General features: G+C 40.4%; 1 protein-coding gene across 1 annotated transcript in view; it reads right to left on the bottom strand.

Annotated features, from left to right (window-relative positions):
* Positions 1 to 3,726: 3,726 nt before the first annotated feature.
* TEX14 (testis expressed 14, intercellular bridge forming factor) overlaps positions 3,727 to 15,448 on the bottom strand; it is a 31,424-nt gene continuing 19,702 nt past the window's right edge. Inside the window, exons 19-30 of the mRNA XM_074160673.1 lie at positions 15,024 to 15,114; positions 13,632 to 13,694; positions 12,404 to 12,531; positions 11,407 to 11,594; positions 9,751 to 9,802; positions 9,201 to 9,272; positions 8,306 to 8,383; positions 6,681 to 6,798; positions 6,389 to 6,484; positions 5,269 to 5,387; positions 3,950 to 4,013; positions 3,727 to 3,760 (exon numbers count right to left, since the gene is read on the bottom strand). Coding sequence (XP_074016774.1) covers positions 3,727 to 3,760; positions 3,950 to 4,013; positions 5,269 to 5,387; positions 6,389 to 6,484; positions 6,681 to 6,798; positions 8,306 to 8,383; positions 9,201 to 9,272; positions 9,751 to 9,802; positions 11,407 to 11,594; positions 12,404 to 12,531; positions 13,632 to 13,694; positions 15,024 to 15,114 — 1,103 coding nt within the window. The remainder of the gene's footprint in view (positions 3,761 to 3,949; positions 4,014 to 5,268; positions 5,388 to 6,388; positions 6,485 to 6,680; positions 6,799 to 8,305; positions 8,384 to 9,200; positions 9,273 to 9,750; positions 9,803 to 11,406; positions 11,595 to 12,403; positions 12,532 to 13,631; positions 13,695 to 15,023; positions 15,115 to 15,448) is intronic.

Below are 15,448 nucleotides of genomic sequence, written 5' to 3' on the forward strand. Positions count from 1 at the left end.
CCACGGCGGGATCTGCCTGCACCGACACCAGCTCCGGGCTCAGCCTGTCCCCCCCCAGCTGAGAAGGGCCCGGGGCCTCAGCAGCTCCCCAGACCCATGGGTGGCTCTCAGAGGTCTGAGGGATCATCAGCAACCCTCACGCCGCTCCCCAGAAAGACATGGGAAGATCTTCTCATGGGAGAGGAACCATCTGAGCGTGGGGTAAACTGCAAACTTTTGTTTTGCTCTCCTAAGGAAACACCCCTCCCCTCCAGCCTCGGGCCATCAGGAGTCTTTTAAAATTATTAAAAAAAAAAAAAAAAAAAAAGAAAAAAAAAAAGTGATTTTTCCTCGGTGTAAAACATCCCAAGTTGCTGTCGGGCCCCGGGGTCAGGCTGAACACGGTCGGTGTGACACCACCTGCAAAGCAGCCGGGGACAGAGCCGCAGGTTCACCATCCCCAGACAGACTGAGTCCTGTTTGCAATGTCCCATCGTGCTGAGAAGGTCACTCTGTGAAACAGGCAAAAACCCAGCAGGTGTATTTAAGTGCAGACTGCGATAATAAACGTTAATAAACACTGACAAGTTCACGTGCATCTGTTTCACCAGCTGATGGTGGGTTCGATAGAAAACACTGCACCTCCCACCACTACAGCTGGCACTTCTCTGGTGGCAAGCGCCACGTATGCCATCGTAATGGGTAGCAAGAAATAGAACAGTTCAAAACCACAAAGTTCATAAGAATACGTCTCAAATCCACTGATTTCCCAGCAAGGGTGAAAACCCAGGCTGGAAAAGGCCCTGTGGATCCTGAGGACAATGCCCAGCAGAGCCACCGCTGCCCAAAGAGCCAGGACGTCAACAGAAAGCAAAAGATGCTGAAGCCCATAAGGAATAAAAGACAAAAATCCCTTCATGGGGCTTGAGTCACACATCTGATCCCGAGTCTGAAACACAACATTTATCTCCACCAGCTGCAATTACACTTCTGGGCTGCGATGGAGCTTTAGTGATTTAGGAGCGGAGGGATGAGGCTGCTGGGCACAAGGCTCAGACATCTCTGCAGCCAGCAATCCCCCGGGAGCCGGCGGTACCAAATTCCTCTCTCTTCAGAAATGCTGTCAGCAGCTTGGCTGCCTTCAGTTAATTGTCTTTCAAAATTTAATTCTGAACTCTTGAATTGCTTTGAAAATGAGCCTGTTCCCGTGTCACAAGATATTTAACAGAAAGGCAATTTGCACCGGCACAGATGAGGGTGAGATTTTTGGGGGGAACAAGGGGTTTTTCTGTCTGAGATTCTCTGCTCCAAAACAAGAGCAAAACAAGAATCCCAGCCCCGGTACGATGACAGGTACAAGGGAGCTGGAACACGGCTGCTCAGACAAGGAACATTCACTTTTCTTCTTGCTCATCTTCACTCAAACTCTCCGCAGGGTCCAGAGAAATCCAGCAGCCGCAGGCAGTGTCACCTCCCTGCGCAGGGGGACAGGACCCCGTCCCTGTGTCCCCACCTCCCTCTCTCCGCTTGCTTTCCGGCAGGCGAACCAAGCCTGTGTGCTAGCGGCTCAGAGAGGAATTAGAACAGCTCAGTATCACTGTTTTAATTTAATTAATTGGCCTTTCATTCTCATGAAGCTGAAAAGCAGCATTAGATGGGCCCCCTCTGACCTTCTCTGCTGTCTTTCACTGGTCCTTGTTTAATTCTTCCTGTTAATTACAGCTTTGTATCCATGCTTTATGTTATTAGGAAGATTTACATTCATGCCAAACTTAAATCTGGAAAAGTACAAGCAGCTGAAAAACTGCAATCTCTGGGTTCGACAAGGAGAGCAGACAGGCCATGGGATGACCTGAAAGGCTCTCTACCACCAGAAATAAAAATTCTCCACATTAAGATTTAAAAAAAGATAGGGAAATGGTTCACAGTCCGCTCACCATTTGGTTTGACAGATAAAATAGCAAGAGAAATCCAAAAGCTAAGGAGATTACACATGTTGCAAACCAAAGTTAGATAATTACAGGCATGTGAAAATGCACCTGTGCTTGCTCCACTCCACTGCTGCAGCCCTATAAGTTTTAATTACTTTTTATTTAATTCAGCAAGTCTATGAGAGATAACAAAACACTGCCCAAAAGTGAGAGGGAACCCCACAGCTACTGGTCAGTTGTGGGTAACGGCCACTAAGGACAGAATCACATAAAAAATTTGCATTTTGACTTTTGCATGGATTTGTCATTACCCTCTGTCCTTCGCTGTGATGTAACACAAAGCTTTGCACAGCCCCGGGCCGAGGTAAAGCAGGATCTTGCTCCAGCAGCTTCTATTGCGAATATGAAGTTCTGCGTGCAGCAAGGAACTCGCACACAGGAAACTGGGCACCTGCAGCTGAAACAAGCCCAGGTTAGAAAATGTTAAAACTGTTGCCTGGATGGAAGTGTGTAACGTACAGACGTGAGCCCCGTTTCCCGTGCGCTGGCACGGCTGGGCACATGGGGTGCAGAACTCAAACTGCAGCTTCCTCGCTGCCGGCGCTTCCGCTCTGTCACCACCACAAGACGCCTACATCGAAGAAAGACTTTTATTTTTCCTTTCCCAGGTCTGCCAGTTTGCAGCATCTTCCCTGGAGCAGCTCTATCAGAATCTAGTTGTGTACGTAGTCTGATGATGGGAAATATAGTTAATAATCAGTATAAAAACCCAACCGAAAAAAAAACCCTACCCAAAAACCAGAAAAAGAACCACATGGCAGCATAATAACCTTGGAAACTTTTATTAGTATTGTTAAACCAAATTACCTAACAGCTACAGACAGGCAGAATTTCCTACCTAACCAGGAAGGTGGTACACCCAGGGGGATGAAGGCAGCTACAATCCCTGCGTCTGTCAAAAAGGGACAACAATCTTCACGCCTCTTGCACCTTAACAGCATTTATCACAAGACAAGTTAAATATGAGGTCGCTGTGCCCATCAAAATCCTGAACTAAGCCTCAATTATATCCAGGGACGTTTTTTTCGGATGAGCCTACCAAAAGCATGGTTTAATTAAACAAGGATCTTCGTAACACTAAACAGATTTTCTCATATTCTTGTCTAATGCTGGCAGGGAATGGATTGCTACACTTGCAATCTCTGGAGAATATTGCCTTTTTCTCATTAGCTTTTTGCACAGCAATTAATCCCCCTTAATCAGTCAAATCAGTTCAAGACTACATCACAAAAGCACTAAGAAAAGAGAAAACAAGAAATTACCTTGTTAAATTTAATGAGCAAGGAAAAACATCGACTCCATGGGCTGTAACAGTGCTCCACACTCCAGCACGGGAAAATTTAACAAGTGCCTGAGCAGGAACAGCAGCCCACAGAATTACAGTCATTTTGACTGTAACACTGAAAACCGAAACATAATGCAACAGAGCAAGAAATTCCTTTGCTTTTGAAAGCACGAACGTGCAGGAAAAACCCCACCACATCGCCAGCTTCATCAAGATGTTATATACAGAAAACAGTTCAGTCCTGCGATAGTACTGACACTGCCTTTACGTGCAATGATGGCATAAAACTGGAACAAACTGGGTTACAAAGTAGAGCATTAGATTTTCTTCTGTACTTGCTGCTGCAGTTAAAGGAAATCTGAGCTTTACAATCATTTATGTGGCTGGCAAGGGCTGCAATTCACAGGCTGAACACTGTACGAGCAGCAGTAAGCAGGTGATACATTAGAACTTATGCACTATCCATTTTAATCATGTAGGAGAACTCTGATCCAAAACAATTATCCTGCATGAGAAAAAAGAACAAAGAATTACACACTTTTTTTTTCCTTATATCAAACTGCAAGTTGAAGGGGATAGGATTTCATACTGCCCCTCTCACCTCCTGGGGATGGAAGCCAAGAACATATCTCATGCAACCAGAAAATACACCAATTTCTGCCAAAAGCCCAGTTTAATTCACAGACAGGCTCACCTGAATGGCGAAGATGAAGACAGCTCTTTCTGTAAGTGGAATTTCTGATCTTCAGGACGAGTGTCTAAAAAACATGTAAATTCAGCTCAGAACTAAGAACACCACATACAGCCACACAACACTTCAAAGAGAAAGCCCAGGTTCTGCCAGCACGTAGCAGGGCCCTGAATCAAGCACTACAGATCTCTGCTAGATCCATTAAATTGCACTTGTAACCAGAAACCAGCCTCAGCTCTGTTCTGTTGGGTGCATTACGCAGGACCCTCTTTGTGAGCAGAAACCATTCTGGTTTCAAAGCCTGAAGCCCAATCCCTGCCAGCTCATTTGACAGAAATTAGGGTCACACAAGCTAATGCTGTGCAGATAAAAAACATAATGATGTTACCTCCAGATCTCTAGGTTTAAAAATTACCATCGACATTTCCAAAAGTAATGAGTGGGAAGTACTTCCAAAAGTATGGGACATTTCAAACTTTGGGTGCCTAACTGGAAAGCAAAAACACGCTGTAGAGCTGACTGCTGTGGAAGTGTTAAATGCCCGTAACACTGAAGATCAGCTTCCTTTAAGTCATTTTGTGCTACTCATTGAAAAACAAAAAGTTCTCTCTGAAAACTAAAGGCTACTGCATTTTTCTTTCCAGACAAAAGGCCAGACGTTTTATATTTTTGCATAGCACTAAAGGCACGTTAATTAATGCAAGTATGTCAGCTCCCTCCCTGTAACAAAAAACATCTGTAATTGAGAAATACTGAAAATGGCAGCCTTTTATTTTAGCTGCAGAACATCAGTCAGCTTTGACAGTTCCTAATGGAGATTTGGAGTTACAGCACAGAGGAAACACTTTTATTTAATCTTGTGTCTTCCTCTTTACTTCTAGTTTCTATTAGAGGAAAGCCAGGGGAGATAAGACCAAGACAGATGTTTAAGGGATTTGATGGCATTAGTGCACACACCACAGGTACACACCAAACCATGCTGATAGGAACCAAAGTCCTTACGGTGTGAAGTGCTGAGGTGCCTAAGAGAGATGCAACGTTAGTGCTTTCGAGTCAGCAGAGGAATCTGCACTCTGCAACCCCAGCAAATGGTCCACAACGCTGTCTCAATTGACCAAAATAATTAGAAATTTTTGCAGTGTCTCTGGAGAGTTTAAGCCCAGAGCAGTTCCTGCTCCTTTAAAATCATAGGGTGTAAACAGTACCCAGATGGGGGAAACCAAGAAAAGCAAAAAAACTCGTCTGTGCAAGCTCACCAGATTCAGTGTTAACAATATAATAAACATGATACTGCCCAGCACAGCATCCAGAGCTTTACAGACAAAGAGGATCTTCTGAACTCCCTGCCCAGCTTTTTGGTGCTCTACCTCTGGCCACAGCTCTGCCTTCCTCTTCTCCCTTCTTCCTTCCAGCATCTTCTGGATCTTGCCGGCTTGCAGCCCTTGAATGACAGCGTTCTGTGTATCATCCCAATTTTCTTTTAGACAGGATGAATACAGAGCACTAAACCAGAAGCCTCTGGAGATACTGTATACCTTTTTATATTTACCCTGACCCCGCCAGCCCCAAATAAAGTGCCTCTCCCCCTCAAGATTACAGATGTGCTTTAGCTTTACATCCAAATGCAGATCCAATGATTCCTTACAGAATAGCATTACGTAAACACAGTCTGACTGTAAGTGTGAATGGGCTGTGGATGGAGCCATTTATGAACACGGCAGTATATATAATGCAGGAATCGGTCTGCCCTGTTGGCAAGATCCTCCTGGTTATGAGGACATTTGCCTTCTGTGTTCAATTAAAAAAAAAAAATCCTGATGCCAAAAATATAAGAATATCTTGTGCTCCTTAGTAAGATATATGTTAGGAATGACTTATGACTACTCACTGGCATTTACTATGGAGTTGTTCAGAGTCACTGGGCTCTGATCTTTGGTTCCTAGAGGAAAAAAGTTATTTGGACTATGAATCTTTTCCTTAAAGCGATGTAAATACATATGCGTATATGTATATACACACACACACACACACACGTTTTCTTTGTTTCCTCCTATATTGCCATGACAGTATAACCATCTTCCCAAACTCTTCTTTAAAGTCTTTTCTAAAGAGCCTTCATGATTCTGTTCTCTTAATGTACATTCTTTTCCACCTCAAAAAATCCACCATTCTGTCCAATTACCTCTGACTTCTGTGAAGATTATGCACTGCCTTCCAAGCCTATTGAAGTATTTGCTTTTGTTCTACAGGAAATTATATTAAAAAAACATACTTTTCCCTCTCAATTTAGTACGTAGAGTCTAGATTGATGTCTCCAGGCAAGTTTCCTGACACGTTACTGCCTAAAGAGTGACAGCACATTTTCTGAAAAGCCCTGCATAGGTCTATACACAGAACATAAATAAAACAAAGTTACGAACAAAGTACCAATTATCAGCTAACCCAAGAGTGTGTCCCTGAGGTTGTTCTTCGATCTCCTCATCTCCAGGAACTGCATGGAGCATTCTTTCTAAGATATCATCAAGAGTAGAGTGAGCCCTGTTGAATAAGAGATTTAAAATGGATGCTGGCAAGTTTAATACTACACATTTTAAAAGAAAACAGTCGTAATTATCAGGGTTCTTAAAAAAGCTGGCTTACTGAAAGCACCGAATCTTGTTAAAATATACTGCAACCATTATTCTAAATCTTTGTAACTCAAAGCCAAATATGCCTTATCGCCCTTTTTTCATACCTTTCTGTTTCCTCTGCTAGATTAAATGACTCCTTAGTCCATGAACTATGATTTCTCTTCTCATTTCTCTCAAATTCTTTTTCTGACTCTCTGTCTTCCATGTTAATTTGATCGGGAACTATTCACATAAACAGAAATATTTTAACATTAAAGGTATGAAGGAAGATAATAAAGAAATTAAAATGTGTTTTTATTCACTGCATTTGGGAAACTTCCAGCTGTCCACTTCTCAATTAATCTTTCCTCAGCAATCTGCTTCTCTACCAGTTAAGCAAATCCACATTATCTACAGTCAAAGGTGGCCAGTAGCAAGACCTAGATAAATATTTTACTGTAACACATTTTTAGATTCACAGGACTGAACATTTTGCTTCACACTAAAATGAAAAATGCATGTGGGAATTAATCTTTAATCTTTCCCCTTACAATCCCAGATATGGGAGAAAAATCAAAAGAAAACCTGTGGATGTTAGCTTTGTTACCCTACTTAGCAAAATCCAATGATATCCCCCCCCCCAAGACTTATCTCAGTGAGTTCTGTTCCCTACAGCATGTGAATATATTCAGCCACCTTCTGCTAAGCTATGATAAGCAGGAAGCAGTAGGCTGTCACAAAAATGGAGTCTGAAATAGCTGTACTTTATGCAAATACAACAAAACCACAGTGACTGAACAGCAAGCAATACAGGCTGCTGCATTCCTTACCACCTAAAAACAAGATACTCCTATGAATAAAATCACAGGAGCTTCTATCCTTTGGGTAACAATTTTAAATGGGAAAAGATCTAACAAAGCTGTAGGATAACACAAACAAGTGCCAGTATCATTCTCAAGTGACTACACTATTTAGTTTTTTTACAGAGTAACTCATGTCCTGCTTTTTTTTTTGTCTTTTTTTTTAACTGCTCTTCAATTTCTGACTCATTGGAAACAAATGCAGAGCCTATAAAGATTTACTTTTTCTGCTCCTCTGACATTACTTGCCGTACATCTAAAAATTATTCCCACTTATTACTGTGTGCACTTTCAGAAGCACAAAGATTCACTACTGCTATCTTTGGTATCTTTGTCACAGAACAGGAGATAAACTATTGATTACCCCAATGGATGCTATTTTCTTAGACCATGAGATCAGAAGCAGTATTTCATTACGGTGAATAAGAAACACAAGCAGTCAGTGTGCATTGGCCACTTTCTCAACTAGAACCATCCTCCCAGAACGGAAACCTCAGCTCTATTTTACGTCAGCTGCCCACCATCTATACTTTTGTGGGTTTCGTCACTTAGGTTTGAACAAAGCAGACATTACAGTGGCATAATAGAAGACTAATTCCGATAGTTCAGACCTACAAGCCTTCCACATCAGATCCCCTAAGACTCTGGAGAGTGAATACACAGAGAAAGACAGCAAACACTGGTGGAGGGGGTACTATCTGCAAAAACACTGCGTATAATATTACCAAGAAAGGTAGAATCCTCTCTGAACCACCAATACCAAAAATAGCTAAAAATTGAAGGTAATGGTACAGCTGAACATACAGTGACAAGTATTCAGAGTAATTTTGCAGCAACGCAAAAGTAATTTTCTATTTGTAATCTCTATGTCAGGGCGATTATCAACTAACCATTTATTTGCACTCTGCAGTCATACAATCCCTCCTCTTTAATGTTTTGAGCGATGGAATCTTGATGCTTTAAATATTCTGTTAAAACAGCATATATCCTTATTGAGCTAAATAGTCTTTCTAAATTGACTCTACACAATCTACAGTACCATATTTCTTATCCATACAAACTTTGATGAAAAACTTTACATAATGTATATTTTTTTCATCTATTAATCATAGGAATTATCTCTGACCATTATTTATTCACTTGACGCCAGTCTCCATATGTCCTTGTTTTGGTGAATGAGGAAAGAAAAAGATTAGAACGCGTCTGGGTGCCTCATTTCTAGAAGAGCATAGGACCTATATACATTTAATTATCCTAATGCTTGGTGTTAGTTTAGGAGGAGTTTATAGCTGAATAACCAAAGGAAATTGTTCTGTAACACACCCCAGTAAAAATAATACAGATTTTTTTACACTGTATTCTGTCTGAAGATGTATGTGATTACAAAAAGAAACGTAAATCACTGACACTAAGCTCGGCAAAAATACCTGAGGGGTGCAGCTGCCCAGCTTGCAGTTGTTTTAATGGAGAACAAGCATTGCTCTGGGACACCTTTCAAAAATTCAGTCTACACAAAGTGCATCTCAGTGTTAAATTACATCTGCACACAACAGACTAGCTGCTGTCATCATCAGCAACTAACCATTACATGAAATGCAGAAACTTCAAGGACTAACTCAAAAAACTGCCAGTTATTTAAGCTGTTGATGCCTAACTTCCTAATCATTGACCTGACTGCAACTAATTTGGAAGCTCTTGTGTATTTTAGTAATGACTGATTTGGGAGAAATCCTGATTGAAGACAGCTGGCAAGCCTCATACCGTTTTGGGTGAAGTGCCTCTTACCAATTTCATCCAGCAGCTCTCGGGCTGGTGGAGGCAACTCATCAATGAAGCGGTTAGATGCCTGTGAGAGTGCTGAGATAGAAAAAAAAAAAAGTCTAGTTAATTAGCAGTGATTAATCCTTAATAACTGTGATATAGGCTTACATTATGACAGCATCTTGCTGACATATTTCATTTATCAACCTGCATGAGCCTGGCTCATTCACATTTTATCAAATATCCTTAAATAATTTCAAAACGGAAAAATCATTTAGAGCAAGACTTGCCCATTCAGTTTTCAGTCCTATATTGCAAATTTTAGGCCAGTAATATTTACACTTCAAAGTAGGTTGATTAGAGGTCAGGGTTCTAGTCTGCAGGTGCAAACACAAAATCCATAACCTAATTACCACTGGCAATACACGGTTGTGTGCAAAGCTATTCATCCCTATAAAAAGAGATGCCCAAGGGGGGGGAGAAAAGAGAAGTAAAACTGCGAAATTTATTGTCAATAAACGGTGAAACAGATTTGATCGTTCTATTTGGGCTGGGGCTGGCTTAAAAGACTTACCAGCTGCCTTCCTGGTGCTTCTCAAGGATGAAGCAATGACTGGCACCCCATCCTGTGTGAGATCATACAGAACGAAACACAAGAAAGGTAAATTAAAGAAATGCTGGTCTTCAACCCTCTCCTTCAACATACTAAATCCAAAATGAGGTAAGGCCTTAATTAAAGCCTTAGCTGACCATTAAATCTTATGTTCTTCAATCAGTTCAGAATATGAAAACAGAGGTAGCATCCACATAAGCCAGATGTGTGAAAAATCATGCTCAGGCTGCTGCGCACTCATCTTTTAGCCGTCCATAAGGTACCGTCAGCTACATAATCTTTATCCATTTCATCACTGTATGGACAATGGATGGGAATTCTCTGAAAGAACAGTTCCAGTGTCTCTCAAGTTCCCATTCTCTGCTTTGAAACTTTAATTATTAAAGCCAGGCACACCTATTCACCAAAAGAACCCCCCAAAATCAAGAATCTGCAGTCATAGGCAAGTTCTCGCTGTCATCAAAATGGAAACAGGAAATTCATGCAGAATAAGATTTTAGACAAGAAAGTGACACAATCAAGTATCTCCGCAGAGCCAGCCAAGGCAGCACCGCACTGTTAATGGGCTTAATGAATTCCAACTGTCTGCTATACAAGCAGAAAGACACAGACCCCACCTGATGACAATGAATGCAGTTGCTACTGTTCTGGTTGAACAAACTCTAATTTGATCTTTAAATGACAACCCCATCATTGAATAACAATAAGAAAGGCATAAAGGCAACTATTTTATATATAATTGTCTGAAAAGACAGTTAAGATAATGCTGTGGCTCCAGAACAATTCCAAAAAGATTACTGGAAGTCACTACAGTGACCTTGGAAACTGTTAACTCCAAAGAGAGAGGATTTTTTTGATACAACAAAGGTGATAACATTATGCCATGTCTGTGCATAAAAAGGACAAACTTAATCCCCTAATACAAGGGCTTTCTGAACATTTACTTGCTTCTGAAGTACTAGATGGAGGCTTCTGCTTTGGTTTTCTTCCTCAAGGAATCACTCATTTACATACTCATCTATCTTCCCCAGCAAGTTTTGAGAATTCTTCAGTTTCACAAGAAAACCTATATACTCGAACACACATGCACATGCATTTGTGTATTTATTTTCATTCATTTTTAATCTCCATTTCCACATAGTCAAAACCCTACAGTTCACAAATCACTTGTGAATTGAGAGTGGTTCAGATAAGCAGCCTGCTGTTACCTCACCAGGGACCAACTGATCAACCTCCCCTCTCCCAACAAAAACATACCTTTTCTACCCAACCATTTTGCAGATATTTACCACTTTGGTGTTCCAAGATTACCAGGTCAAACCCTGTGCAATTCTTTACAGACAGGGAAAGGATGGAGGGAAGATAAGGCCATTTTGACAGTAATCGACATTTACATACAACTAGGTGCAAGGGGAAGCCAACTCTTTGTATAATCAGCGGTACACACTGACTGCTTTGAAATCAATCAGAACTTCTGTCATTAGGTCAACAGATCCAGGATTCCAAAATACAAAAACCTAGAAGTACTTCTGTGCTTCTCATTTTGCACTTCATTTAAGGGAAAGTACTTTAAAACAATATTTTAAAGAATGGCTAACATAAATTTTCTAGACTTACAGGCTCATTCAATTCAGATGAGCAAATTCCTGAAGCAATTCCTGAGGGAATTTCAGTGCTCTTTTCCTCTTCATAGGCTGTAGCGAATGTCCTGGACGCTACAGAGGAGATTTCTTGAGAACCACAAAAGGAAGAATCTGAAGCTACTTCACGGCAGCTACTTCCAAAGGCTATTGGGATTTTTTCTTCTAGAATTAAAAAAAAAAAAAAAAAGATGATAGCAAAGCTAGAAAATTATTTGGGATTTTTTGGATCTTGGTGACATTTCAATGGAAGCAGAAAAAGGTTTCTTGTACTTGAGCAGGCACCAGCACAGGAAACTCTAAGAAATTCTTGTCCATAAATGATCTCTAAACAGAACTCCAAACTGATTACCTAGAAGTTCCACCCCAGACATTATTTATGCAAAACTTTACCAACTGAGAAATCTCAACTGATGTATTACACCAAATTAATGAAAGTACAAAGCAAATGATAATTCATTGCTCTTAAACAACACAAGTTCAATAAACATTGAGATCACTTTATCAACTCTCAAAACATACTAAGTGCTTAGTACATTGTCTGTCTTTAAAATGCTAAAATCTACACGCATCACTCCAAACAATTTTAAACGTCTAAAACAATTTCTGATTTATGAAGGCTACCTTTAACTACCAAGTAATTATCTTTCAGAGACCTTTGAGATAGTGGCTTTTTCAGCTGTGTCCCCATAAATTCTCCTTCAGTTCTATGTTAGAGATTTATTTTGGCCAAACAGGCTTGAACTATGACGTTGTCACTACCCAGACCAAACCAATGAGATTTCAAACAGGGACAACGTTTCTTGTGGTTACTTATTCCAAGCCTGACATTTCTGCATTGGTACTACGTGAACGGAGCTTCCATGATTCACATCAAAGATTTTTACATTAGCGAGTCTCGGCAGAAAGGTCTGACTCCTGGCATAGAAAGGTTAAGTAATTCACCGGTCCTCCCTTCTTTCTTCTCCCATTACCTGAGCGGAGTGGGGTGCTGACGCTTGTTGGTGCATGACTCACTCTGGGCGTTTTACAGTCTATATCCCCGTAGTAGTTCTCTTGCTCGCAGGGGATACTCGACAAATCCTGAATATCTGTCACCGATCTGAAGTGTGGAAAGATGTTCTGGCAGTTACAACAGCCACTTCTTGCACTTGTGAATCACTAAATTCTGCTATTTTCAGGTTCTTTAAATTTTACTTTCGTCCAGTCTTATCTAGTTTTCCAGAAGGCAGAGAAACTTTCTATTTGAAAACTTCCCACAGAATTCTTGGGAGGCTAAAGATCACTATCTTCAATGATCTTGCAGAGACAGAAAAGGTTAATTATTTGCTTTCCCTTCCTTTACAGGGTTTCTTAATTTTAAAAATTGTCCTATAAAAGCAAGCTCAGGAAATTGCCTCCAGAAAGGGCAAGAACTTCAAATGTGAACCAGTAGGTAGAAAATTCTCTCCATAGCCAAGGGAAGACCTGGAGGTTTAACAAAAACTAACAATCCATTAATTAAGACCAAACGCAAGGCTTAGGAGCCTTTAAAAGAATTACTCAGATAAACTGAAACTGCTCGAGACCTGCATGGGCAGCGATGTCCACTCAAGTTACAAAAATTCGTAAGTGGTGGCAGGACTGGGATTATATTAAGCAAACCAACATCTTCTGCAGATACACCCTGGATGACATTGTCCTCAGAAGACCATGAAATGAACAGATGTCTAATGTTACCAAATCAGTAATTTCTATGCAAATCTCCATTATCTGTAAAAGGAAACTAACTTTACCACTTAAGTCACAAATCTATTCTGCAAATTTTTCCTGAGAACCTTAATCACAAGATTATTTTTGTAATAAAATTTATTTAGTTACATACTAATTATTTGCTCTTTAAAGTAATTTTATTTCTTCTGTGTAACATGGACAGAAGAAACAAGGAATTGTAATACTTTAATGTGAAGAAGTACACTCAAATTACACTAAGTTAATTACTTACGAGTATGAAAATATTTCAAACTAAGGAAAACTGTGATAGCTCTTTTATACCAATATCCCAACTCATCCACGAGAAAATATTCTTTCAATACTTCAAATAGTTTTTTCTCTCTCAGCTTTGGTCTGTCACATCTTCCCATTTTGCATCAACACAAAACTTTTACAATGATAACAACCAACTTGCTGAAGTTTTGGCATAAAACAGTCTGTGGCTCTTACACATCTTTTTCTTTGGATTCCTCTTGTGGCTCCCACAGTATCGCTTCTTGTGCTGCTCCAACACTAGAATGAAGGAAGAAAGGTCATATTCATTGATCTTATCAGAAAATTATGAAAATAAATGTATTTCGTGTCCTCTCTCTCCAAGTTTAAAGAACTACCTTCTCTCTGAGATAGACTGTGGCTCATGAAAACTTTTTGCTTAAAACCGTAGCAGATGGAGAGAGCAAGCACTCTAGGAGAAAAATGCCATTTTAACCTCATTATGGATTTGTATTTGCTAAGGAGAAAACTTCTAATTGACATATGCAGTTTCAACTGCAAAACTCAAAGTTAAACAAATATCTACAAATATACATCCCTGCATTGTTTCGCCATCCTTTGGCCTGCATTGAAAGCTACTCTCTCAAACTGTGACAAGCCCATTGAATGTCAAAGAGGGATTCAAAGGGTAGATTACACAGATGGTCAGAGGGTAACAGCCCTCTCTGTCCTGCTGGCAAAAGCTCAGTTCCTTAGAGAAGAGAGAAGCCAAAACCATGCCTTTTTACCCTAAGGCCAAGTATTTACACACTTGCTGGCTACCTTTGACAGTGGTAACTCAGTTCCTCCAGTGGAGGGGAGAGAGTACAGCATAGACAGTACAAGCAGCTCTGACTCGAGCAGCTGCCAGCTCTGGAGGAACACAAGGAAAGCTGAGCTACGGGAGGGAAGGGGCTTTCAGGAAGCCTGAAAGCCACTCCTAAAAGACCATCAGGGCAAGGACTTTCTCCTTCAGCAAAAGTACCCCTGGCAGCATGAGGTGGTGATTCTGGACAGTATATCTGCATACTAGCAGAATATAAACTTTACAAAAATACTGGATATAAACACCTCATGTTTGACAGATGAGACTGCAAGTCTTCAAGCATGGGCTAATGTTATCTGCAGGCAAGATACAGAGAGCGTACTTGCATCGGACTGTTCCCACGGGAGGGGAAAAAGCATGATCTTCATTCCACTTGAACTCCAAAACCAAAGCACAACAAAATTAAAACAGATGACTGAAGCCTTGATTTGAATTATCTTTGCTCTGGTTAAGACTGTAGTTTATCAGTGTAAAAGGAACTGTAGTATATATATACGTGACTTATTTTGCCTATTTTACCTCCCTTGTTAAGCAAAAAAAAAAACCAAACCCAAAAATCGAACACTGTAAAAGACAAAACCCCATGAGACTTGTGAAAGTCCTTTTATTATTTTCTTGGTAAGGAACTATGATATGTAGATAAGCATTAAAAAACACCACTGGCATCTTATTTGAATATTAGATATATAAGAAGAATTAATAAAGAGAGCACACTTTATAGCCTAATTTATGCTTCAGCTAACGATGAAAATAAGTCTATCTACCTGGCTGCAGGCATAGGGCTAAGCTGATCCACTCCTAGCGTGTTACTGCCAGAGTTCTGTGCTGCTGTGCTGCAGAATAATATTTTTCCTCCTGAATACAAATAACAAATGTTCCCTGTTATTGGGTTTTGCAAGTACAAAAGAAACCGACACAACTCATTGAACAGGAAATTGCAACTTTATTAAATTTTTTTAGTTCTTGTGACCTTTGTTGTTGTCAAGAGACAAATGTGTTTTAAAGATGCATTTTCATAAACATACCCCAGCTGCCAGACAGTCAGCCACTGAAGCACTGGGGAATATCGCAACATTTACAGATTCGAGCTGAGAAGCAACAGACTAGAGAAACAACGATGATCCTTCCATTATTCTGCACACACAATGTCAGCTCTTACAGTTTTTAAGCTCAAGATCCTTCTGGCAAT

The sequence above is a fragment of the Numenius arquata genome, chromosome 18 (genome assembly GCF_964106895.1).
Source record: "Numenius arquata chromosome 18, bNumArq3.hap1.1, whole genome shotgun sequence".
Lineage (NCBI taxonomy): Eukaryota > Metazoa > Chordata > Aves > Charadriiformes > Scolopacidae > Numenius > Numenius arquata.